At 34.5% G+C, this 27,103-nt stretch overlaps 2 protein-coding genes, 1 non-coding gene and 1 pseudogene across 3 annotated transcripts; 1 reads left to right on the top strand and 3 right to left on the bottom strand.

The window, feature by feature from the left end:
• The first annotated feature begins 2,112 nt into the window (after positions 1-2,112).
• TRNAL-CAA (transfer RNA leucine (anticodon CAA)) lies at positions 2,113-2,196 on the top strand. Its single transcript has one exon. It is a non-coding gene; the product is annotated as a tRNA-Leu (tRNA).
• Positions 2,197-4,500: 2,304 nt separating this feature from the next.
• On the bottom strand, positions 4,501-8,327 carry LOC142627462 (uncharacterized). Its single transcript, XM_075801632.1, has 3 exons — positions 7,883-8,327; positions 7,581-7,733; positions 4,501-5,637 (listed from the first exon to the last, which is right to left on the bottom strand). Exons 1-3 carry the CDS (start codon positions 8,048-8,050, stop codon positions 4,897-4,899), a joined length of 1,062 nt encoding a protein of 353 aa, XP_075657747.1. The 5' UTR covers positions 8,051-8,327; the 3' UTR covers positions 4,501-4,896.
• Positions 8,328-10,788: 2,461 nt separating this feature from the next.
• On the bottom strand, positions 10,789-13,933 carry LOC142625041 (pre-mRNA-splicing factor CLF1-like; annotated as a pseudogene).
• Positions 13,934-17,632: 3,699 nt separating this feature from the next.
• On the bottom strand, positions 17,633-26,403 carry LOC142619542 (potassium transporter 3). Its single transcript, XM_075792673.1, has 9 exons — positions 26,253-26,403; positions 24,874-25,117; positions 24,536-24,784; positions 24,336-24,386; positions 23,444-23,704; positions 23,309-23,361; positions 21,455-21,569; positions 19,769-20,023; positions 17,633-19,031 (listed from the first exon to the last, which is right to left on the bottom strand). The coding sequence occupies exons 1-9, from the start codon at positions 26,268-26,270 to the stop codon at positions 17,926-17,928; spliced, it is 2,352 nt and encodes a 783-aa protein (XP_075648788.1). The 5' UTR covers positions 26,271-26,403; the 3' UTR covers positions 17,633-17,925.
• Between the last annotated feature and the right edge of the window lie 700 nt (positions 26,404-27,103).

The following is a 27,103-nucleotide window of genomic DNA, read 5'->3' as shown; positions in this document are numbered from 1 at the left end:
ATGTTGGGGGCAACATAATTCTCAAATCATGAATTGTATTGTAATTTTTTTTTTATATATGTTTTGTATTTTATCATATTTCAAACACTTATAAAATTTACGAAAAAAATATAAATAGTATATTTATTATTTATTATAAACTTAATACACATGCAACTAATGGATAATTTAATTATTACAATCAACGCATCGGGGGATGTAAATCTCGAATTCTAAGATTAATTACATAAAAAATACTTGGGCAAATATGAAACTTGAAGAGATTCTCCATGAAGATACAGTTTTGATTCGAATCAAATCATTGCTACATAACCAATTAAGTTAATGAAAACCACATAAAGACGCATTTTCTTAATGTGACATGGATACTGTAAAAGCATGAGATTTTGGTTATCCAAGCCCACTTAGAATAGTGAGATTGATGTTCCCAAACTTGACCTAAATCAATAGATATTTGTATAGAAAGTGGGATGAACAACTTTGGGCTTCACCCAAGGACACAGATCGAGTAGGAGAAATCAAAGGTCTAAAATTTAAATGTATAGATAGATCTTTACAAGCTTGCCCAACAACAAAGTTCTTGGTTGTTACATACACTGTTCACTCCCTTTCTCTCAGTTACTGTTCTGACTCTTTCTCTTGATTCTTTTTGGATCCCATTTATCTGAGAATCTATTTCCTTTATATACTTCATGGTCTCTTGTATCCTAACCCTCCATCTTCAATCCTTCTAAATCTCCTTAGGACACTTGTCCTATTAGACTTCTGGTGAAGGTGGTGGAAGGAACCGCTGAGTTGTGGATTTACAATTCAGGTCATTTTCTCATTAATTTAATTATTACAATCAAACACATTGAGAGATGTAAATGTCGAATTCCAAGATTAATTACATAAAAAATACTTGGGCAAATATGAAACTTGAAGAGATTCTCCATGAAGATACAGTTTTGATTCGAATCAAATCATTGCTACATAACCAATTAAGTTAATGAAACCCACATAAAGACTCATTTTCTTAATGTGACATGGATACTGTAAGAGCATGAGATTTTGGTAATCCAAGCCCACTTAGAATAGTGAGATTGATGTTCCCAAACCTGGCCCAAATCAATAGATATTTGTATAAAGAGTGGAATGAACAAGTTTGGGTTTCGCCCGAGGACACAGATCGAGTAGGAGAAATCAAAGGTCTAAAATTTAAATGTATAGATAGATCTTTACAAGCTTGCCTGAGGACAAAGTTCTTAGTTGTTACATACACTGTTCACTCCCTTTTTCTCAGTTACTATTCTGGCTTTTTCTCTCTTTCTCTTGATTTTTTCTGGATCCCCTTTATCTAAGAGTCAATTTCCTTTATATACTCTATGGCCTCTTGCATCATAACCCTACATCTTCAATCCTTCTAAATCTCCTTAGGACACTTGTCCCATTAAAATTCTGGTGAATGTGGTGGAAGGAATTACTGAGCTGTGGATCTACTATTCAGGTCATTTCCTTAATAATGCAGCTCATAAAACTATTGCCAGCCATTTAATGCGGAGGAGTGGGTCAGACCTTACAAGAAACCTCCCGTAAACATCTTGCTTATCCCCTAAGGTGCCTACATTCACCTCTTACATCCCCCAAGGACGCTCTGTCACTTTCCACTCACTTTTCGGACCACCTCACTCCTCAGGTCATAGATGCTCCTTCATGAGGAACAACTAAAAGCTGCAGCGATGTTTCCAATCTTTGATTCTCGGGCCTCCACAGATACATTTCTTTCCAAGCATGCATGAATATAGTGTTTCTGAGAAGGATTTTTTTTTTTTTTTTTTTTTTTTTTTTTTTTTTTTTTTTTGTGTTTAGGACTTTACGTGTTCCTCGCTCATTGTTCACAAGGATCCACTTGGCTTAAAAAAAATTGTTTAGAAGTAGATCCCAACTAAGGGACCTGAAAATGTAAAGCAGAGCTATTTGAGTGGTTGACTAGAGGTTTAGTCTTCGTAGGAAATGAGTCCAGCTAGGACTAGGATAAGGACAACCAGGGGTTGTCAATTTAAGATCGGGTATGAGTTTTGACTAGTACTTCATATTGTTTATTAAATAAAATCAAAGCCAATATGAGCATCGGTCAGGATGGCCGAGTGGTCTAAGGCGCCAGACTCAAGTTCTGGTCCTCTAACGAGGGCGTGGGTTCAAATCCCACTTCTGACATTTTAAATTGCTTTTTGGTATTTTTATTTTTATTTTTTTCTTTTGGGTACGTGTTCTGTTTTTGTAGAACCCAAAATACATATATGGATTGCTAGAGTATCAGGTAATGATTGGGCTAAATGAAAGTATTTAATTGAACAAAAAGAGATTACATAATTTACATTGATGTATAATTGGGTGTATTAGAAAAAATAACATTGATAAATGATAACCCTATTATGAATAGCCTAAGTTCACATTAAGAGCATTCACACCAGTTCATGTAAAAACTTTTTAAAATAGAAATAACTACCAATTTTACACATTTTGAGCAAAAAAACACCCACATCAACGGGTGTAAAAATATCTAAAATTGTGCAAATCCATCCACGAGCCACAGTAACTGTGTATATTTACACGATTACTGTAGTTCGTTTATCTCATTATTTTATAATTTTTCGTTCGCTCCTTTTTTTTTTTTTTTTTTTTCTTTTCCGTGCTCAACAAACCCAGTTAAAACTCAACTCCTCATCTTCTTCTTTTTTCTCAGATGCACACAAACACACCCACACACAAACACATCCACACAGAAAATCAACACAGTGATACACTTGCTCAAAAAAAAAAAAAACAGAGATACACAAACACAGATCGGAGCTTGGATCGAAGCTTGGAGCTTGTGGATCAGAGAGAGAGAGAGAGTTGATCTGAGATGGTGGATCGGAGAGATAGAGTTGATCGAGAGGGAGAGATGGGTGTAGAGAGAGAGAGAGCAACAAATTAGAAATGAAAAATGGGTAGAGAGAGAGAGTGCACGTATTATATGCGGATAATTGAGGGAAATAATAAAAAATGTAAGAAAATTGATTATTTAATTAAAAGAGGTGGTAGAATAGATGAATTGATGTGAGTGTTTTGTAAAAATAGATGTATAAAATAAAAAATGTAGGTTTTTAGTGTAAAAATAGATGTGTAAAATGAATAAACTGGTGTGCATGCTCTAAGATTTAAGCAATTCAGTCTCATGCAAAACCCCAATCAATAAGATATTAAGAGCCTATAATTAAATAAATAAAGATATATATAAAGCATGTGCAGTGTTGCTGTTTGTAGAAGCCCAACATAATTTTTAGCGGTGTGACCCTGTGAGGGATTCCAGCAATGTTGGTTCAACTGAAGTTTCAATTTTCGAAGTCACAAAAAAATCCTGATGTGCTAAACCATTTGACTACCATGTTAAATATTGATTAGATTTTCAACTTTCCAACCAAATTTCATATACCAAGGAATGTTCATTCTAATAAGGGAGGGTAACGGAAGATGATATGACCAGATTTTGTACATTTTTTGGAGTGGAGACACATGGCTTAAGCGGATTGAGAAGGAAGTGGGTGGTAGTATTTTGCTATTTGTATGTGGTGGCGTTGGCACTTGTGAGTTGTGGGAGTATATTAGTGTTTTGGGGATGATAGATTTTTTTTTTTTTTAAGATTAAATTATGACTAATTTAATTTTATATATATATATAATAAGAGATATAAATATACACGCCCTGATGAGATGAAAGAGGATAATATGGGACAAGCAAAATTTGCCCCTTCTTTGGAGTGGAGAACACACATGGTAGAAGTTAAGCAGATGATAAAGGCCTTCTAGCTGAATTGACATCTCTCCATGTACAAAATGCTTGGGAATCTAAGGGGAAAAGAATTTGAATTGCGAGATTAGCAAAATGATATAATTATTTCTTAAAAAAAAAAAAAAAGTTAAGCAGATTGATAAGGAATTTGATAGAAGCATTTGACCATTTAAAATGAGGTGGCATTGGCACTTTGTGAGTTGTGAGAGTATTTTTTTTTTTTTTTAGAGATAATTACAACATACTGTTAACCCTATAGTTCAAACTCTTTCCCCCTTTAAACTCCCAAACACTTTATACATGTGAAAATATGAGTATTTTGAGATGTTACTAGAATTTTTTTATTTTATAGATTAAATCATATGACTAATTTAAGTTTATATATATAATAGTAGATGTGGGTTCCAATTAGCTCGACTAATAAAATTGATGGTTGTATAAGAGATTTGAAGTTCAATATCTGCCTACATCAAAAACTGATTGGTGTCTTGGTCTGATAATAAAGAGTTATAATTAAAAACAAACGCCATGATATATATAAACACCCAAGAAGGGACAGGCAAAAAAGATAGAATGGGACGGGACAAGCAAAATTCATGCCATCTTTGGTTAGGTGACAAGGCTGTCCTAGACGAATTAGTCTTAGGTACCCAAAATGTATTCCGCCACATACTCAGAGAGAGAGAGAGAGAGAGACGATCAAGAAATTTACAAAAGTGTTTTACATTGCTGCAATGCAAGTTGCAAGATCCTTTTGGGAAAAATGACTGTTCACATTCTGTTTCTTTACTTTGTAACATGTATATCATTAATGACATGAACAAAGTAGTAGATACAAATTTTGAAGGAATAACCCGACAGCCCGATACTTCTTGCATTCAGTTGGTGGACTTTTATACTGCTTTCTGTGTAAGCAATGTTTGATCAACTTTGCTGATGCAGGGTAGGCATCCATCCTTGTGAGGGGCACAGGCTAGATCCTTCGAAGAATTGCAGCCCCATGAAATCAGACTGAAGTTGTGCTTCATTGACATTAGATTAACCTATCACTGAACTTACATATTAAGTACAACTTCAAGAAGCTATTTCATTAAATCCAAGAACACAAATGCATTCCAAAGGCTATGCAAGAGCATTGATGGTACTAGATTCCTCGATCTTGTAAAAATAACACCCATTACCACCCCAAGAAATACAAGCGGTAGCATCCTCTGTACATTAAAATGTGCTAGAGCAAAGACAACCGAGCTCACCAGCACTGCACACCATACAGGCATGTACTTGGTCAAGGAAGGAAGAAGGAAACCACGGAAGACTATTTCCTCCCAGACAGGAGCACAAATTGAAACTACAATTGCATACAATGCCATTGCCACAGGATCCCTAGCCAAAATTGACTGCTCAACACTTGAGATTGTGACAGGTGTCGAAGGCAATAGAGGCAGAAGGTTAAGGTTGAACTGTGAGAGTCGATTGACCAGGGGAAACATGAGACATCCCAGAAGAACATCAATGTGCCAGTTTCCTCTCAGGCTAAGCTTAAACCAATCAGGTGGGAGAGGACGAAACCTGGACAGGCAACGATGAAGGATTGCAATTCCAGCAATGCCTTCAGTTACATCAGTTATGAGGCTGAATACGGCTTGTCCTCTAAAAGTCAAGGATTCCTTGTTGAAGCCTGCCACATGAGCCGCAAATGGAACCATCCATGAGCCTATGAACCAGAATGCAGCAATCCAAAGAAGCATAACCTGCAGTATGGTCTCTGCCGTCCAAGGTACAGTCCATCGGCTCCCAATCACCCTAAACACTGCATTTGCAGCCTGCAAAACCAAGCCAGTTAGGGAATGCCATATGTTTAAAACTTCATAACTAACTATAATAATTGAGGTGTAATCAAAGAAATTCCTAGTAAAAAGAAAAATTACATTCCCTCTTTTCGGATATAAGTTGAAAACTAATTTTCCATCAAATTTTCTGGAGAGTGGAGTTAAAAAAAATGTTAGCTTTAGCAGCATCAGGTGTAATCAAAGTAAAAAGAAAAATTACATTCCCTCTTTCGGATATAAGTTGAAAACTAATTTTCCACCAAATTTTCTGGAGAGTGGAGTTAAAAAAAAAATGTTAGCTTTAGCAGCATCTTGGGAATACAATGGAAATCCTTAGAAACTACAAATACCTAGGAACCCATATAAAGCATATCTGTCATGCAAATCCACACATCATAAATTCTGTCATTCAATTCCAAATTCCAATCCCATACCCAACTATAATAATTAAGGTGCAACAATTTCCTAGTAAAAAGAAAAATTGCACTCCCTCTTTTGGATATAAGTTGAAAACTAATTTTACATCAAATTTCTGGAGTGGAGTGAAAAAAAAAATGTTAGCTTTAGCAGCATCTTGGGATTACAAAGGTAGTCCTTAGAAACTACTCTTTTTCTTTTCTTTTCCTTCAATATCTAGGAACCCATCTGTCATGCAAATCCACAATTATAAATTCTGTCATTCAATTCCAAATTCCTATCCCATACCCAACTATTTCCTGTAGACTACATGGTCTAATTTGTTCAGGGTTTGCATAAGAGGCATGATGACTAGATATTATCCTCACTGTTGTCCAACTTATCATCAGCAGTCTACTCAAGGCTCCAAACTCAATGCTAGCAACTAAACATGAGGGTTGCACTCATTGCAGGACTTCACCCAACACTAACTAGGCAAATGGAATTCTGTCTACAGCTACTTAAATTAATAGTACAAAATTTGTACTACTAAACTAAAGTACCAAGGAAACCTTCGGTTCCCTTTGTTTGAATAGAGACCAACTATCTCAGTCATTCATTACAGAGTAAACCAAGCCTAAACGGTCACATCATGTTGTTTGAAGATATTCATCGAGGAGTTATGGAGTTTAGTTGACTAAATCCCTAAAAGCCTATAAGCCCATTAACTTAAGAGCAGATTCAACACAAATACCAGAAAAAACCAAGCCATAGTCCGAAAATGTTTAGGGTCAGCACAAATCCTCAATAGACTAGTTAGGATAGGCCACAGGTATTCTTTTCTACCATTTTATTTTATCCAAAGTCATACTCTCCAATACCTTCTTAATTGACATGTATTTTTTTCACTACTTGTATAAATGCAAACTGCATCATAAATTCATGCAACAACAAATCAAACAACACAGAGTCATTCATTACAAAAGTTGTACTACTAAACTAAATTACCGAGGAAACATTCGGTTCCCTTTGTTTGAATAAAGACAACCTATCCTAGAGTAAACCAAGCCTAAATTGTCACAACATGTTGTTTGAAGATATTCATGAAGGCGTTACGGAGTTTAGTTGATTAAATCCCTAAGCCTATTAGTCCATTAACTTAAGAGCAGATTCGACACAAATACCTAAACCATAGTCCCAAATTTTTAGGGTAAGCACAAATCCCCAATAAACTAGTTGGGATAGGCCACATGTATTCTTTTCTACCATTCTATTTTATCCAAACTCGTACTCTCAAATACCTTCTTAATTGACACGTCTTTTTTTTTTTTAAATGCAAACTGCATCATAAATTTGTGCAACAACGAATCAAACAACACAAAGTCTAGACAAGAACCTTATTACAATCAACAGATTTTTAGTTCTTTTCCACATAGCAAATGCTAGACAATCCAAATCAAATACCCAAAACTCAAAAGCATTAAAATCAGCTACCGATAATATACGTATGAATTAAAACCAAAAAAAAAGAAAGTATATACCTCTATAAGAGTGGAACCCCAATCTCTTTTAACCGCGCTTGAATTATCGTTTTCCGACTTCACCAATTCCTCAGGCAAATAATGTTCAATAAATTCCTTCTTTGGGTTTTCTGCAGCAAATTCCTCATTTCTAAAGCATGAAATTTTCAATTTCTGCACCCAAAATAAACATTAAAAAAAAAAAACCTTATTCATAGTCATAATTGCGTTTAAATAAACTCTAAAGTTACACAAATTAATACATCAAAAGCTTAAATATATATATATATATATATATAAACAGAAATTATTAAATAGCTTACGTTGTATGAGAGGGTGAAAGATTGAGAGGTTCGGAGAGTTCGGGTATTCGGGCAGAGAGGAAGGGGTCGGGTCGGAACCCTAGTGTTTCGAGAGATAGAGGGACGAAAAAGCAGAGGGCGGTGGTGGGTGAGAGAGTGAGAGCAATAGGAGGAGGTCCAGCTCAACATGGGTCCGAGTCCGATTCCAATATGAAGCTCCGGAAAACTTGCATCAAAGAGAGACAGCGAGTTTTTAAAGTCAAGAGACTCGGCAGTTGTCTTAACGGCTTAAGCAGTGCAGACCTACCCTTCTTTTTAGAGAGAGAGAGAGAGAGAGTTGGTATTTGTGTTTCACTTAATATAAGTGCGTGTGAGGGTGGGTGTGAGTGGGAATTGGAGTTTTGAAGAGGAGGGGGGGATTTGAAATATCGTTGTGAGAGTGAGATGGGAAAGTAATAAAAGTTTCTGGTTGAGAAAGAAAATGTGGGGGGAAGGTTGCTTGGAAGATTGGGAACTTGGGGAAGGTTTGGGAAATTAAAATGTGGTGTAAATCGTGACCCCCCCTCTTTGGAGGAAATAAATTGTTTTAGGCTAAGAATAATTGTAGCTAGTGATTTTGACCTTATTGTCTTGATTAGTTTTAAAATCTATATGTGATATCGGGATGAAGTAAGTGTATAAACATATAATCAATCATGTAATTGTATTTGTTAATGTAGTATAAATTAATTTAATTATGTACATTATTAACTAATAAAATCCTATGATTGAATTCAAATAAGATACAATAACAAAATAATTTTATTTTTCGGAATTATAAATAAACCTAAATCCCATCTAGTATCTACCTTATAGCTTTACATTTTTTATTATTATTCATGTTAGGTGCTTGTAAGTCCGTATAAGAGACTGTGTTTTTTGAACTCTTATATTTTTTTCCTTCCTTTCTTTCTTTTTAATATATATATATTTTACAATTGTAGCTTGTAGGGATAATATCAAATTTGGTATTCAGAATCATTAAAGATAGTGGATGATTCATATTAAATGTGCACTCCAACTTAATATGGATTGATGGGTACATTTTGCCAATTCCCCTCTTAACAAGGTATCAAATGAAGACACTAGAAGCAAATTTTATGAACCTGTCAATTGATCTAATATAACATATGTCTATCTTCATAATTGATCACAAAATAAAAGTAAACTCTGATCATGAGACTTCATGACATTATACACTTCAACTAAAATTAGAGAAGAGTTTCCGTGTTTCATAGAAAAGGGTGAGTTATTTGATGTTTGATGCCTAAAAATAATTACTAATATGTGTTAATAGATGTTCTTAGGACATTGATTAATAAATTTTTTTAGAAATTTTTTTATACCACTTTAATGAAAAATATAAAAAGATGTCAAAAAAGTTGATTGCTTTTTCATTTTTCTATAAAAAAAATAATTAAAAAATAGTTCATTAACATAATACCTTAAGGTATCCGTTAACATTTCTCGTATGTTTAAGATGGTAATTACATTAAAATTATTTCCATAATTTAAATCAGATGGTTAAGCTTCTAGTCTAGGAATGATGGAGATGGCATTGTATTCAGTTTACAATTGTATAGTATTTGCTTAAAGTTGGGTTCTTTGAATCGGGTCCCAATACAGAGAAAGAGGAAACTGCCGGCAAAACCTTGGTCAAACCCTCGTGTAAAAGGAATTCAGAATATGGTGAAGACCAATCTTGCAGCTGAAGCAAAACGAGTAATAAAGACTTTTAGTTTCTTAATAAGTTCACACTTCCACAGATCCAGTAATGGCTCGTAGATGCCTTCTATGCCAAGTAAAACATACTCTGCTTCCACAAGCTCTAAAATCTGTTCCTTTCCTTAGCACTGAGACGTGTTGATCATGTCTATTAAATTCTGCAGTGTGGCTCACTTGCTGCTAAGAGTCACAAAGGCTCGAACAGAGGACATTCCAAGAATCAACCAGTGCAATCTATGTACCAATAAATCATATATAGTGAACCTCACTTGTGAGTTGTCACAACAATGAGCATTTGAATTACTCATATCATTGGACTAAAATTACCAGCTTTTCATTATTAATATCATAAAAGCTTATTAAAATAATGATTAGGCAAAGTAAAAACAATCCAAATTTAGTTTGTCCTTGGACTGGAAAACTGTTCTTTTAATTTTTTAGCTATCAATCCAAACAAATTTTCCGTTTCCTATTCTTGGAAAACTGTTATTCCTTTTTTTTCCAGTTTACCAAACATTTTGACATTGAAAACACTAGAAATCTGTTTTTTGTTTTCATTCTTATAATCGAGTCTTTGAAACAGAAAACAGAAATAGATTTTTTTGACAAACCAATAAGAGATTTTATTAAAAGAAACTAAAATTATTACACAAAAGTATACACTGATCATGAAGGCCACAAAGAACTACACAGGGACTAAACTTTAACATCAGTGACCTTTGCCTGCTACTAGACTACTTCCTGATTCTTCTGAGCATTGAATCACAACCTCTACCATTATACTCCACTCAACCATTGACATCCTTTCTTATGCTTCAGAAAATCTGCTCTTCAGTCTTTATCTAGCAATCGCAAGCTCAGAGATTGCCCCAGCTCACTCAGTCTCACACAAAGATCTCTCTAACTCTTCATACTTGCTCCATGCATAACAGTTTTAATGCGACCACTCTAAATACTTCTCATAGAGTTTTCGAACATGGTCTATGCTTCCAAGCTGCAGCACTATCTCAATATATTTCTTAAATGTCTATTTTATTGAAAAAACACAGTTACAATTGTGAGAATATGCCAAATTAATGGATAACGATATAATATATACCAAAACACAACTTGTAACTGACATTATCTTTAGGAGCCCTGCCAATTGCATTTTCTAGGACTTGTCATGTAGCCTTGAGATTCAGCTGCCGGATCTCAAATTGGGCAGCTAGAAGCCATAGTTTTGCAAAAGAGACTTTCTCATGACAAATGAGCTCAAGACATTCCCTGGAAAAATTAACAGTAAATGAGTAATCTCTTCAAAGTCACTTGGGTTTGTCCTCTCATGTGAATCTTACGTATGAAAACCAGATGCCAGTGCTGTTGTAAATGACAGTGTAAGTCACTTAATTCGGATACCATTTTTTATATAATTTAAAAAATGCATTTACATCATAGAGATTTATAAATTGTAAACATTTACAAGTCCTTATGAAGTCACCAGCTTTTCAATTGTTCATAGAACCCAATATATATATTTTACTTTTTTTCTGGTCATAGAACCCAAAAATCTTAACAACCGAATTGATTGCACAACTTCTTCTAAAAAAAATTAACTGCACAACATAAAATTTCCTACAAACCTAAAATATGTGATCATCATCTCTAAAGTAATCACCAGTCAAATCATTTTTGAGCATAAAATAATCTGAAGTACTTGTAAAATAAGTTAGCTTTTTTATGTGCTGGTTTTCGACATTCATTTATATAAACTACATTCTTTTCCATGGTTATGAAGAGCGGAGTTGAATCCAGCACTAGTTTATTTTTTATTTTTAAGTCTAAAGGTGTTTAGCCTGCAAAATATGGAAGAAACCAAGAATAATCTCTCTTTTTTTATTACTTAATTAAACCTGAGAAATCAATCCTTCACTCAAGACCTAATACCCAATATCTATGGATATATCTACCTTTATAGATTAACAGCCAAGTCAAAAACAAGTTTTTTCAAAAGTTTTTGTTCCCCAAATCAAGTTTTTTTTAAAAAAAAAATCCAATCCTTCACTTCAAAAACAAAAAACCAAAAAATTATGGAACACTGCCCAAATCACTACCAAAACAAAATCAACCCCACAACAGCCTCCATAACATCATATTAAAACCTGATTTAGGGAACAAAAAACTAAAAGTTGTTTTGTGGAAACAGTTTGCCAAACAAGTTAACAATTCATTGGACCCACCAATTTCTGTATTTAAAATATGAAAATTGTTTCTTGATTTGGCTACCAAACAGTCCCTAAAAAACTCATCCATCAATTAGCCCCCAAATACCCCATAAAGAGCGAAAACACTGGTCACAGGTCACAGCCCTGGAACAACAACCCAGATCTTGGTTTTTCCCCTTTGTTGTGTTCTCAAATCCTACTATTCCTTCCCACAAAATACTCACCCTAATTCGTCACAAACTAGGCTATCCAAGGGACTGCCAGACCTGACCCAAGAATTCTGACTCTGATTTGACTTTGCTCCCTTTGTCATATGTCAGTTCAAATTGCTTAATAAAGAACTGGACAACCCACCTGAAGCCTAGATGGTAAAGGATCTTCTTGTCAAAACAATGAAAAGAAATAAGATGTAGTGATATATATATATATTTACAATTTAAACTTTGGGAGAGATCCTTTATTATGCAGCCTGTATACTAAGGTTACTCCCTATGAGTTCTTGTATACTTCCTTTGCTTTTAATTTTATAAAGTCATCTTTGGTGAACATTGACAGATTATTATAAACTTAGACATCTTATTTCAAAGACAGAAAAATGTAGACAAAAACCATTTCCAATCAAGAGCAAAAAACCCCTGCAGTTTGAATAAATTTTGTGAGTGACTGTAATATTTGTTTGGATGTGAGTTTCACAACGATCGAAATTTTGCTACTGAATTACACTTGAAGTCAATGGTGGAGGATCTGTACACTATGCATGCAAAAGAACCACAAGGCTTGCAAAAGCAAACACAACCATATCAAAATAGCATGAACACAACAATACCACATGTAATAAAAGTACGACCTTTTGGCCACATACAGCAACAAATACAAGTGAGGGACAAACAAGATTATGCAAAAAAGCATACTTTGAAAACAACACAATCTTCGTTCAAAGAAAAAAAAAAAGGAAACAACACAATCCATTAAAGCAATTCTCCACATTTTTAAGTCTAAACATAAACTTCGACGCAGTACATCAACATTACCAAACACAAAAAGAACTTTTGAAGAATCACAAACTTACCTACACACCTCTCTTGTGCGCTCCATATCTTGGGGGCGTCAAGCTCTTCGTACATGGCATAATTTATCCTATGAAACAAAAAGGCAAAAGGCAAACAATCAGCAACAAAGTTTAAGCATACGAAATCCAATTAAGCGAATTTCAATCCAAATTCTCAAACAGCAATACTGCCAATACCGCTTCTCTGCAGCAGGAGGAACATTCGCAATTTCTCTCTCTCTCTCTCTCGTAATTCGTAAACCTCTCTAATTCTCTCCTTATCCCCAACACTCTCTTCCAATTGAATAAAATTCAATGGACTATTTCTCACCTCTTCTTCACTAACACATCCTCTATGTCTTCTTTATTTCCATACCGCTTCTCAAATGCTATGAATTTTCCATACAAATCCTCGGCCCTCTCTTTCTGTATATGATCAAGCGCGAATCTGAAGATACACCTGGTACGTAACGCTCGATTTCCTTGCAATGCTCTTCAAATTCGGCGAAGGCCAAGAACAATTCCTCATCTTCGCCAAGTTTTTCCACCTCCTTCGTAAACATTCTTTTGCCATTCTTGATCTCGAATTTGGCGTAGTGAATCCAGGCAGTGAACTTAGGGTGACAATGCACGAAATTCTCGAAGATTCGCCTAGCTCGCTAGAACTTGACGTCGGAGAGCCAGGCTTGGTGGTCCGGCGACCAAGTCATCCACCTCTCGAAGATGTTTCTAGCGCCGGAGATATTTCCGATCACCTCTTCCATATGGATGTACTTGTGCAACAACAGTTTCACTCTCGGCAAGATCGTGACGGCACGGTTCCACACGTTGCGCGCGTGGTTGATGAACTTGTTGTTCATCTCGAACTCGGAGTGCTTGAGCCACAGAGTGTGGTTCCGATACTCGATTCCGAGAGCTCGCTCCCACAAAGATCGACATCTCTCTGAGGCTCTTCCCATTGAGCGTACTTGATCCAAACGGTGACGTTCCATCGCGTTCTTTCTTTCCCTTTCACCATTCTATTGTTTCTTGCGTAGAGAATTGAATTAAAGATTTCTACCCGGGAAATCTAATTCAAAGGGGATTTTATAGTTTACCTCCGAATGCAGAAAATTATATACGATTTCAAAATATACTCAAATACTCAAAATCCATCTACATAATTCTTTTCTTAAAAAAAAAATAATAAAAAAAAATAAAAATAAAAGGGTTAAAATAATAATTCAACACAATTAAAAAACAAAAAATTATCAAAGAAATTTTTTTTCCTAAAAATTATCACACACTAAACTTGCAATTTACTCGTTTTCAAAATCCTAAATTGAAAAATTATGACATTAAACTCAAAATAATTATAAAAGAAAAAAGTCTCGATTGCACATGCAAATCGCGTGTGATGAGGTTAATTTCTACTACTCAGTTAGGTGGTTTCCTATTTTTATTCGTTTTTGTAATCGTGTTTCCATTCCTATTAAAATACTATAATAAATAAATAATATTAGGCTAAAATCATTTTACTTTCATTTAATTAGTTCTCTAAATTTCAAATTTATTCATTTTAAAAATTCTGTCCAATTTTGTTAAAAATTTACCATTAAAAAATATTATTTTCACATGAAAAGATTTATAAAATTAATAAAAAGATTTTATAAATTTTTTATATGAGAATTTCTTTCAATTTTTTTATTAGTTTATTGTATACTTAATGACAATTTTTTTAATTGAATTGGACAAAATTTCTGAATTGAATAAATTTAAAACTTAGATGACTCAATTGAAAGAAAATAAAGTTAGAAGATTAAAATAAATTTCAGTCAAACTTAGAGGGATACAATTTGTATTTTAGCCTAAATAAAAAAAGTACTGTACATTTTTTAAAACAAAGTTTAGGGCTATTTTTTTTTAATATACAAAGTACACCACCAATTTTGTTAAAATACTTTAAATTAGGTACTTAGACACCTTAAAAAGATTAAATAATTTAAATTTAAATTTAAATTTTCTCTAACTTAAAATGGATGAAATTTTCTCTTAACATGGTGTGACATGAGCAAAAAAAAGTTAATATATTTATCAGTTCAATCTCATGGTTCTTTGAGTTTATACTTAAAATTAAAATTATAGTAAAATTTCAATTAGTAATTGTAAGGACACCATTTGGTTCCTAAGTCTAAAAGATAAAAGGATCTAGGCTCAAAGAGTTAAATACAATGAATTTGTAGAGAGTGAGCTAGAAAACTAAGCTCTAATGAGTTGGATAACAATTACAGTGAGTCTAGATGACAAGAAAACAAAAATAAACTAGTTTTATCCAAAGAAAATCTTCATCGGCACAATCCGAGGAGATTAGTTCTTGTATTTGGTTACAAGTCTAGTTCTTGTGGCTACTGTGTTTTTCCCTTAATTCTCTGATTGGGGCTTCTTTCTCTATTATATACCCCTCTCTTCTTCATCTCCACCTTCCACATGTAGGTCAAGTTGTTTGTTTTGATCCTTGTCCCATCAATACCTTCCTGAAATCTTTGGGAGTAGCTGTAAGACTACTTGCCACTGTTCAAGTATCATCTCCACATTAATGCAGCCAGAGAGTTAGCTGCAGAGTATTCAATGCGATGGCAGCAACTTTTCCTGAGATATTTCTTAACTTCCCTTTGTCTTATGTTTCCCTAATGTTTATCCTTATCAGTAGAACCTTTCAAAAAGTTGCTCTTAAGGGTAGACCAAACCCTCTGACCTCTGCTTTGCTCAACCAAGGATGCATTCCTCCTCGAACTACCTTCCCAAACCCTTGCAGTCATAATTTGTTCGTGGTGCTTTGAATCTTATGTCTTCCCTATCGTCTATTTGTCCTCGAACCACTAAGCGTCCTGAGACAAAGACCACGGCCTAATATATAATCTTGGGCCCTTTATCCCTACAGTAATGTATATGGATCTAGTACAAATCTCCACCGCTTGTTGGAGTTCACACACCTTCTAAAAGATTTGCTCAACAGTGATTCGTATATTTATCAAAGTTTTGTTCTTGACCTAAGTTGGTCCTAGAAGCTTGACCTCGAAGCCTAGGGTTAGACTTGGGTCAAACTTAGACTCTTTTGCCATTGTTTATGCGAAAATAAGGAAGGGATAATATATATATATATATTGGTTGAAGGAATAGAATGCAATTGGATTTATGTATAATCTCTCCAACCAATAACATATTTTCTATTCCTTTTCTTTTTATTATTATTATTATTATTATAGTAAAATGACAACTACTTATATTCTCATTCCTATATCTATTTAATTGCGGACATCCTTTGACATGTCAAAAGTATAATTTTAGAAAAGAAAGTTCACATCAACTCTAAAATGTCATAATTTTTCAAAAAAATTATACATAATTAAAAACCGAAAAAAACCCAAATTTGACACATCAAATTTATAGAACAAAATTATATCTTAATGAAAAAAACAATTTCTATTTTATTAAATAATTTCTTTTTGATAGAAAGTTAGAAATTTTACTAAATAATTTTAAATCATTACGCTACTATTTTGTAAAATTATTATTAAAATTTCATTATTTTACCAAAAACCCCATATTTCTTGTTTACTTATACTTATACATTAAGTATGTAGTACATCATAAGTATGCATCACCTTTCGTAATATATGGGTCCTAAAACTAGGTGGAGCGTACATGTGAGAAAAATGATGCATACACAGATGAATGAGATAATTATTGATAAGTCATACACTTGAAAAAATAGCTAAATACTTGAAGAGTTTTAGACACAAGTATTATGGGCGAAAAAAAAAAAAAAAGATGACTTGAAAAAACAGGGCCCCTGTTTTTTTTTGTTCAAAACTTCAGTGTAAGGGACATTATCTATTTAGTATTTAGACACAATTCTAGTTTAATACGTAGACCAACATAAAATAGATGGAGTTCCCTCTTGAAAATGGTTTAAGATTGTTGCAGAACAAGTTTACATATCTTTCATTTAATCTCAAATAACATCTGTAATCTGTGATTTGAGACTTTTTTTTTTTTTTTTTGTGTGTGTGTGTGTGTGTGGCAAGGTGGCTTCCAAATTTTATGCTTCAAGTAGAATTAAGAGAATAATTTCAAATAGGTATTCCTATGGACCATGGGTTGGGATGAGTTAGGTTTCATTTATTTTCTCAACCCATTGGTTGGTTTGGATTGTGTTGTTGGGTTGGAGTGATTTTGTCGAACAAAATAAAAATTGGACTTTCATTGAGTTATTTAAACTCATCATTAATAAAAAATTAGAATTTAAATTTACACTATTAGGCAAAATATTCCAACTTTATCAAAACTAACTCTCAAAATACTAAAATAATAGAACTGACAAGTTTAAACAAAATTTCAAAATTAATATAATCAGACTAACAAATTTTGAAATACAAATCTTTTTTTTAAACTATTTATACAAGGTTGAATCAAGCTCCTTGAGTTGAAAATTTTGCCAGCCCAAACATAACCCAATTGACCAAAAAAAAAAAACCCCAAATTTCAGTGTTTCAACAAGGGGAAAGGGCGAGTAGTTTGATGTTTAGCGTAATAAAGACCACTCTTATAGGTAGCAACTGAAGCAAAGCGAGTAATAAACGCTTTGCTTTTTGAATTCAAAGATTTAGTAATGGCTCGTAGATGCCTTCTATGACGAGAGAAAACATGCTCAGCAAATATGAATTTATGTAACACAGAAACAAAAGCAACCTGGAAAGACAAAATGGACGAGGCTTCTGGAGAATTAGTCCATGATCTAAGACTGAGCGTACTCAGCAAACACAATTAGAAGGAGCTCTATACTGATTGTACTAAAACAGAATGAATTATACAAATTGGCATTCAAAATCAAATGCAACCTTTCATCCTCTTTAACATGTTGCCAAGTGAAGATTGGAGCGAGACAATTCTGTCAAACGCCAAATTGGTAACTACACCAACCAATAGCCGATGGCATTAGAAAAAGAAACCCCCTGTAACTTTGGCTGCCAGAAAACACTTGAGGCTTATATCAGCTGCAGATTCAGCTACACAAAGTAGTTCATACCAATCTCAATCAAACAAATATGAGGGATGTTTAACCCCACAGCCGGGGCTCGGCAGTTTTTACGTAAGAAAGAGTATACCATACCAACAACAAATTTCTTCATATAAGATGAATTTGATTTTGCTTTGATATGTGAGTGGCCCACAATATATGCTACCTCAGCATGCTTAGCTTCCACAAGCTCCAAAAGTTCTTCCCTGACATTTAGATCCCTGTATTTCGTATTCAGCAACTCAAAACGAACCATTGGCCTATTGTTGAGAGGGGTTGATTCCTGTCTATTCTTAGACTTCAAATTCTGCAGTGTGGCTGACTTGCAGCTACTAAGAGTCACAGAGGCAGCCAAAGGGTTTGAACTGCTGCTTTCTCCGAAGCCTGCAGATTCTGACCTTCGCAATCTAGTTCCAAACTTTTCAGACGTCCTCACAACTGCCATCCGTCCATCCACAGTGCCATCAAGAGTTCGAGGACCTTCTGATTCCAGTTGGATGAATTCTGCTATGCTCATCACCAGTTCATTTTCAAAATCATCTTCATTGTAATTAACATCTTTGTAACCATTTCGGACAATACAGCGGTACATTCTGTAAGATTTGGGACCAATCCGTCCAATGAGATACCGCTCTTTATGGGGTACATAGGGAACAGGAACAGTTTTAACACAGACAAAGACAACCACTTGATAAAAGGCTGGTAAGTTGGTTAAGAACTGACTAAACATGGCCGGGACTCCAGTTGCCAATTCGGTGTATATGAGGCCAATCCCAGGAACCTTAATGACCCCAAGACTGGGGCCCTGTGTTAGTATCCATCTCATTGAAACCTTGTTATGTAGATCATATAAATACTTCTTCCTGGTGCCATAATGCCATGCATACATAATGACCAAGAAAACTGCAGCGATTATGAAAGGAACCCACCCACCTCTAGGAATTCTCATAAAAGTAGATGAAAGGAAGATAATCTCAATCGATCCAAAGAATAGGATGAATAAAAGGGAAAACACGATAGTCTTATGCCATACAAGGTTGATGATCAGTGACATCAACCAGGTTGTCACGAAAGTCACAGTCAGATAAGCAATCCCTGAAATTAACACAGCAAGATTAGCTTTTGCAACAGAGGGGAGAAAAGAAGAGGGGGCATGAACTGACACCTCCAGCCAACTAGATGGTAACTACATTATGGATTACATAAATACAACTCCCAGAACACAGACAAATTTGGCTATATAAGTAGATGAGAATGAGCCCAAGGGGAATTTTATGACTGAGTACTGTGGACAAAGTACAGGCACTACAGATGAAGGAACTGTTGACCTGACTGCTATAGGATAAATAGGTTTAGATGGTAACCAAAATGACATTTCATGCATAAAGAGAATATTCACCTAACCAAAATGACCTGATATTTTGCTCATGCTCATCACAGATTTTAACAACTACCCACTTTATTAAAGTGAAAAAGAAAAAAAACAAAGGTGAAAAAATCAGCAAGCTCACATTGAAATGTAATTTAGATGGGTAAGCAGCTAACCCTTCTTGGTCCTGTCCATTTTAAGTTGTCTTAAATCCACAGTCCCTTTAAGTTCAATTCAGGTAATTTTGGACAACAAAAACTCAAATTGCCCTTGAAAGCAAAAATTTTCCTGTAACGAATTATTAACGTTATATAGTTAAAAACCCTTACTACTTGACAGTATTCGTTCACGCACAAGATCATAAAAATGAATCAGATTTCTGATCTATATTAATCACAATATCCAGAGATAAATATATCGAGAAGAAAATTATTAACAAATTTCTTGACAGAAAACAACTTACCATAAGCATTTCCAATACGTTTTGCATCTCTAAAACAAGCGGTGACAGCTAGATTCAGAATCATAAGGATCCAGTTTATCTCAGGGATGTATATCTGACCATGGATCCATCTCCTTGAATGAACAACCTTGACACGAGGGAAACATTCTAATGCATGGCATTGTTTGACAACTGAGATTGTGGCAGATATAACAGCCAGACTGGCAACTATTGCAGCAAAAGTTGCCAACACAAGCATTGGCCAAAACAAGGGATCTGCAAACATGGCAAGAACATTGCATAATAAAAAAAAAAATTAAATTTGGAATTCATGCTTGTTCAACATTGATTCAGGATAAAAAAAACAGAAGTGAATTACAATTCTCACCGGTCCCCTCAACCAATCACCATGTAGGCAATATTGCTAACCTTATGATATCCCTCTTGGGTAAAGATATGTTTGTCAAGCAATAAGAAGGTACTCAGGACTTCCCAAGTGATATCATGAAAAGCCTCACACATAAATGTGGTAGAAAATGGAAGAATCTTGGGAAAAATATTCAATATGACAGAACCACTTGTACAAATGTTGCTATTTTGCTTATTTCAACACATTTTCTTATATCTCAACAGCCAAATTATCACTGCCAAAGTTGGTCCATTTGCATCAAATGGTGCTATGGCCTATGGGTGTAAGAAGCTGAGGCAAGTCTTGGGGCAATTAGTGGGACTTACGAACAGGTGTTAATCTAGCTTATGAGAATCCTTTATTGGGAAAACTAGGTAGAATGAGTTGCTCACACTGAGTTTTACATGGTTCAGAAGGGACATGTGAACATTGTCAATATATGGTTCCAAGTTCTTCCCCGTCTCTCCCTCTCATTCTCTCATAAAGAAAAACCAGAACCATACACAAGACTCCATGAAAGCAAGATGTATAGAACTGACCATTTTCTAGAGGGCCAGACTGTCAGATATAGAAACATGCACTGACAAACAGAATGCACATCCACGCAATTGTGCAAATGTTATCAGATTGGTTCCACATAAAAAATTTATGTTTCAACAAGTTTCCAAAAATTCTGTTATGCTTGTTTATGAGGGATAAGAAAATTCCATGATTTCAATTGTCAACATGACAAACAAAACTAAACATATTTGCAGATGACTTCAAATTATTTGATTGCATCCTTGTTCACCAGCCCAACCATGTCAAGCCTGGTGTTCCTCATGCTTAGCTGATCTAGCAACAGAGATCAAACTCAAGCTCTAGCTCATTTCTCTACAACAGTAAATAGCTTTAAAAGTTTAAGCCTAGTTCACAATCTATTAGCAAATGCTTTCCATTTTCTTTTTTCGTTTTTCCTTTTTTTTTTGGGGGGGGGGGGGGGGGGTTAATTAAAATGCATGCAATTTATACAAGAAAAGTTGAAGAAACTTTAGTAAATAATAGCAACGCCCTGACATAGCCAAAACATCTTCTATTCTGAATGCTCAGCTGATTGGGTGACGAGACCACCAAATATATTGAATCTAGCTGGGAAACTAACTAATTAGTATTGATATTTAAGTGAAAGAGAATGATAATCAGGAATTTACTATTCATGGAATATTGTAGCCTAAAGGATTAACGAAGTGGCATTCCTCAAAGAGAATTTCTCTCCCCTTTAATGGGCACAACTGTAATTCATTCCTTCAATAACTTACCTGGAATAGAAGCATAAAAGCTTATAGACACTGCAGAAAAATTCTTTGAAAGAAAAGCAGCCTGCCCCATGTATTGAAGTATTAGACATGGGTAAATAACACAAGAAAATATGACCTGCACGAAGCAAAAATTCTTTAGGGTTTTACTTACAGCAATATTAACAAATTAATGAGAAAAATGATGAAGGAATTTTTTTTTTGATACCCTACAATTTTTTACCTAAGGAACAACAAGAACAAGCACAACCTTAAAAAGTATGAGGTAAGGTAAAGCAGCAAGAAAAAAAATTTAAGCTTAAGCTTTGGTAATACAATAATCTCAGAGTAGGAACTGCTCAACTCTAGATAGTGGGAAAAGATTAAACTTATCTCGTTTGATCAAACATACACAACACAGCAGAATATGTATTCAACAGATCAAAGTTTCCCAGAGACATTTACTTTTTGACCATTGACATTGTATGGCAGGATTGTGACCGCCAATTCAAAATATATGAAATGTTTCTGATTGACACCCTTAAACATTTTATTGGCTGCTGAAAACTCTGATAGAAATGGCCAATGAGCTTTAGCTCAATTGGCACCTCCTCTCCTTATAACTTCTAGGTGGATGTAACTTACTAATAATTAAATAAAGAAATAAATAAATAAATAAAAAAGGGAAAAAGACTGATAGAATGGAAAGTGATTATCACAACATTTAAAAGCCCCAAGACAAGAAAATAAAGAGTGTGCCTACGGCCTAGTACACGGACTTGTGTTCCTGCCCCAACAGCAACCCCATGAACAAACCCAACCATGATACCTCCAGAAAGGTGAAAAAAAAATTATTGCAATAGTAAACTACCAAATCCCATAAACCCCTTCCCCCCTCTGCTAACAACATGATACATTTATTGAGCCCAATACTTGATCTTCCAATTCCCAAATGATTGTACATAAAGGAGAGTAGGATATCTATTTCAAATAAATAGAGAAAGGTGGGTAGACGAACTCTAGGTAACTTTTATAAACATCAATGATAGTTAAACATGTTTTAATTCAACATATGTTTTTCCATTTGATCTAGATCACCTAGTCTGTAACACTTTTGAGAGTCAGCTATACTTAAGTTAATTGTGCTGAACTACTGTAACGCCCATAGCTCTAATTCTTCAGCAATATGCTCTATCCTTTCCCTCTAAGCACTTCCCGATTTACAAGGCCGATGGCTGATGGGGGGAAAAAAGAAAAAAAAGGAAAATGAATCTCATACAAAGAGCAGTTGAAGTTGCAATGTTGCATAATTGTATTGACTGGTAGTCCTAAAAGTTCAGGGGACTGATAACATATAAAACTCCTGAATACGAGTTTTAAGTAATTGCTTAATTAAATCATTCAGTATAATTGACCTGGCCAGAGATTTTTGCATTAGATCCCAATTTCTATTGTTATCAATTACTGTCCGAACAAGTAGGTCCATCAAAACATCAATTCTTAAAGAGGAGATCATATGTATAAAATTAATTGGAAGGTCCAAAACAACAAGCATCAATGCCTTCTAACCTAGAAGGTCAGTAGTTCAGATGTTCCAGTACATTGCCATACTGTAAATATATTGTTCTAAATGCTTTTCTTTTAGCCATCATTGGAAAATGCAAAGTATGAATCAGAACTAAGCTTCAAAATCTCTTAAAATCATCACTCAACTAAAGCATTGAAATGCATAAACGGACATAAGCTCATCATCATTGATTCAACACCAAGTCTTTCCTCTATATCATCAAAAATAATTACTTATCAGGAAAAAAAAATTGTCACCCAAAGGTTATGCTTGGAAACAGAACCCTATTCTGCATTAATTGTTTTGCATACCCTCAGTGATGCTGCAGTGAAGTAGCCAAGGTCTGCAAACATAGCTTCTGTTCCTGTAGTTGACAAGAAAAGACAACATAAATTAACAAGTGTAAAGCTTAAAGAACCAGAATAGATTCCATATGCCATATTTACCAGTAACACATAGTATTATTCCTGCAAGCGAAATCCAACCATCTTTTCCTGTGTCCCAAAAGAACTTGTAAACATAATACGGAGAAAGAGCCTGGTATACCCTTGGATTCCACTTAATGACATTGTAGACGCCAACAACAGCAATAGACAGTAACCATAGAATCATAATGGGAGGAAACAGAAATGCCACCTTGTGGCCACCCCGGTGTTGCAAGAAAAAAAGCCCAACCAATAAAACACAGGAAATAACAATCACTATACCTGTTTAATTATATAAGTGTTAGAAAAATGAATGGAAGTTTGAAAAAAAGGATAGTAAATTGAATAGTAATAAACTAATGCAAAGACGGAAAAACACTTATGTACTCAAAAAATAATATGTTTTTATATGCAATATACAGACTCCTAAATCCCAAATTGCTTTTTTATCTCTTCCCTTCACGCTTCTATTTTAAATATTGAAGCCGAAAGGGTCTGGAAAGAAATTTAACTAACTCTCAGGCTCCACTTGCCAATCATTTTTCACTCAGTAATAAGAAAAATCTAATCATTAGAGACTGTGTTTCTCTGTCCTTTATGCATCCCATGCACTGTCTTAAGTATTTGGTATATAAAAGTGGGAATTCAACAAGGTTATAGTTCCTACTTTTAGTCCTCTTCAGTTCTCATCCTAACATTTCTTGTTTCAATTTCCTCAGAACTTCTGAACACAATCTTCTGGATAATAGATGAGTTCAACACTCAAATTAATGAGCCTCTCTCCTTTTATTTATTTTTAAATAAGCACTAACCTTCAAATTTCATTGAAAAATTATTGGCAAAATAAAATTTATGTACGTGCGTGTGTGTGTCCGCAAGCGTTATTTCTACATTTTCAGAGATTTATACTCACTGTTAGGCATATTTGTCGCTCGAAGTTTCAGCCCTTCGATAGATGAAAGAACTGCCAAAACCAGATATCTATTAGCAGAGGTGTACAACAAAAGGTACACATAAACATGCAGTGATGACCAAATCAGCCAGTAGAAGTTCAACTGAAAAATTTAAAAAAGACAATACACATAAACATGTGGTGAAAGAAAGTGCCTTTACCAGAAATTGCAGGTGTGAGGACACCAACACTAATCACCATGCAAGCACCAAATAAAGCAACAAGCAGCAAACCGGTTTTTGCTTTTTTATGTTTCTCAATAAATCTTTTGATTGGAGTGGAAGGCATATCTCTATTTGAGTAACCCGGTTTGTGATACTTAGAAAGCTCCTCGTCTGCTGCTTGATAATTAGGTAGTAAAGAGAATTTTGCATTTCGGCAAAGGAGTGCATATAATGCCATAATTCCACCTGAAAATGACTAAACAGTCATAGATACTTAAAAATGAAAAACAAGGAAAACAACTTGTAGCCCCTTTAAAAAAGTTATAAGCTTTTACCTTCACCATTATCATCAGCACTCAACACGATAATCATATACTTCAACAATGAAAAAAGAGTAAAAGTCCAAAAAATCAACGAAAACACCCCGAATATTGTATCCTCGGTTTGATAATGACTTAACCTCCCAGAAAATGTACTCTTATACACATAAAGAGGCGAGATGCTCAAGTCACCAAACACTAGACCAAAACTCTGGTACACCAAAAGAAGAAATTTTTTACGCCGTCCACTTCCTTCAACCTGTGTTGTGCATAAATGTTAAGTATCTAAATCCACATTCAACCAGTGCCATAAAGAATAAGATCAAAATAATAATCTGCTTCTGATATTATATTCTAGATATGAGTAATAACTTATTTCATTACAGTTTAATAGCTGATGCTTCGCCAACCATGAATTCAAAAATAGTTTCTTTTAACACAGTATCAAATTCTCACGGGAAAGAAAAAAAAACACACCAAAATTTAGGGCAAATTGCAGTTTCCCCCCCTCTTAACTATTGGTAATAAGCACTTTGCATATGTTAAGACTTCTGCTAAATTCAATGGAAAATTCTAATTTCTAGTACATGAAACAACTACACATTTAGCAGAATGACATTCTTTGTAGTACCCCATGTAGGTGATTCAAACACCATGTACCCCCCCCCCCCCCTCCACTATCGACCTATCAAAAAAGTACACATTTTTTTCAAAAAATTATGACTTTTCTGTTGAGTGCTTATTACCAATAGTTAAGGATGAAGATTGCTTAGTTTTGAAGATTAGAACTTGGGTAAAACTTGGGAACAATTGAATTCAAACACCTAGCTGCGTTAACCAATAAAATGCAACAGTGTTATCTTTTCTAAGGACAATTAAATTCAATGTGACCAGATGTTTGAATTCAATTGAGCAAATTAATATACTGTACCTAAATTTAATTAATGGAAAAAAATGCAATTTAACCTAAATTTAATTTTCTAAATACCAACAATTACTAGATAAATACCTAAACCAATCATTGTTTCATAGTTCCCAATCAACATTTCTTGATGAAATTCGTAACAGTTCTACGTCAAACCCAAAATTTCACAAGGTATTTGATAAAAATGCCTCATCAACCTCCAACTCACAATTGTGCTTGAATCTATTCCAAATTTCTCAACCTCAAACACTTCAACAACAACAAAATCGCTAAAGTTCCAAAAAAGAAAAAAGAAATGCAAGATAAACTATTTTGCTCCACAACTAAATCGAAATCGATCCATTGGTTAAAAAAAATATTGAGCTAGCTCTGTTAAAGAATGGACAAAGAAAGAAAATGGTGAAACTGAGAGAGATATTGATATATAGATATAGATTTTGATGTGAAAGTGAAGAAGTCGAAGACATACCATAGCTGCGTTTCTCATTCTTTCTCTGTGTGTGTGTGTTTAAAGCCTGAAAACGAAGAGGCTAGAAAGCGAGTCAGGGGTTTGGGGTTTTTGTTGATATATGTAAGTATATCGTTGGGGTTGAATCTGTAGAAGGTACACTAGACAGATAAGAATCTCGCGGGTTAAAAGGACGCTTCTGTTTCTTTCGGTTTTAGTGACCCACGCTATCGTGGGAGCCACCAGGTCTTTTTTGTTTAAAGTTTTATGTCGTTACAATTATGGTCTGGATTTAGTGGGGGATTTTGGCAGTGCAACGGCTCGTCGTTGAGGGGGTGGTCTAATGACTTTCAAGCCTCTGATGATTTGTGTAGCATCAACATCTTGGGATCACTCGTAAATAATTTTTTTTATTGTAATATTATTTGTAGGGTTATAAATGAATCAAGTTGTTTAGGAAGATCTCATGTTTAGCTTGTGAAAATCTTAGTTAGGTTTGTTTATTTAAGTTGAAACTTAATTTTAGCCTCGAATATTAAACGAGTCAAGTTCAAATATTACAAATATATATTTTAAACATATGTAACAAAACTCGATTTAAATATATGTAATGTTTGAGTAGAACCCGATTTTATATTAACCTTGGTCCCTAATTATGTTTCCAAGTTGCTTGAAGTGAATTGCAAGATGTTTTAAACTTAGCTTGATGTGAAATATTTGACTTCAAAGACTAGGGTCCAGGGTTCGAAAATGCCTAACCGAATAGGATTTTTGGAACAATTCGCTAGTTAACAATGAAAATGATAAAATCCGAAGTGACAAAGTTCCTAAATGACTAAGTTATGAGCCTAAGTAAGTTAACTAAATAAAAT

The sequence above is a fragment of the Castanea sativa genome, chromosome 1, assembly GCF_040712315.1.
Source record: "Castanea sativa cultivar Marrone di Chiusa Pesio chromosome 1, ASM4071231v1".
Classification (NCBI taxonomy): Eukaryota; Viridiplantae; Streptophyta; class Magnoliopsida; order Fagales; family Fagaceae; genus Castanea; species Castanea sativa.
Note: the sequence above shows the minus strand (reverse complement) of the source record. Positions and strands in the feature narration are given on the sequence as shown.

Bases quoted from the DNA above. Each gene is read 5' to 3' on its own strand.
- LOC142627462 (XM_075801632.1), bottom strand. From the start codon at position 8,050: ATGTTGAGCTGGACCTCCTCCTATTGCTCTCACTCTCTCACCCACCAC. The intron at 7,734-7,882 runs GTAAGCTATTTA...TTTTGGGTGCAG, and splicing joins CTTTCACCCTCTCATACAAC to AAATTGAAAATTTCATGCTT. The intron at 5,638-7,580 runs GTATATACTTTC...TTGGTTTTGCAG, and splicing joins GGGGTTCCACTCTTATAGAG to GCTGCAAATGCAGTGTTTAG.
- LOC142619542 (XM_075792673.1), bottom strand. The intron at 23,705-24,335 runs GTGAGTATAAAT...ATAATTAAACAG, and splicing joins AGCGACAAATATGCCTAACA to GTATAGTGATTGTTATTTCC. The intron at 20,024-21,454 runs GTAAGTTATTGA...CCATGTTTGCAG, and splicing joins CTTTTATGCTTCTATTCCAG to ATCCCTTGTTTTGGCCAATG.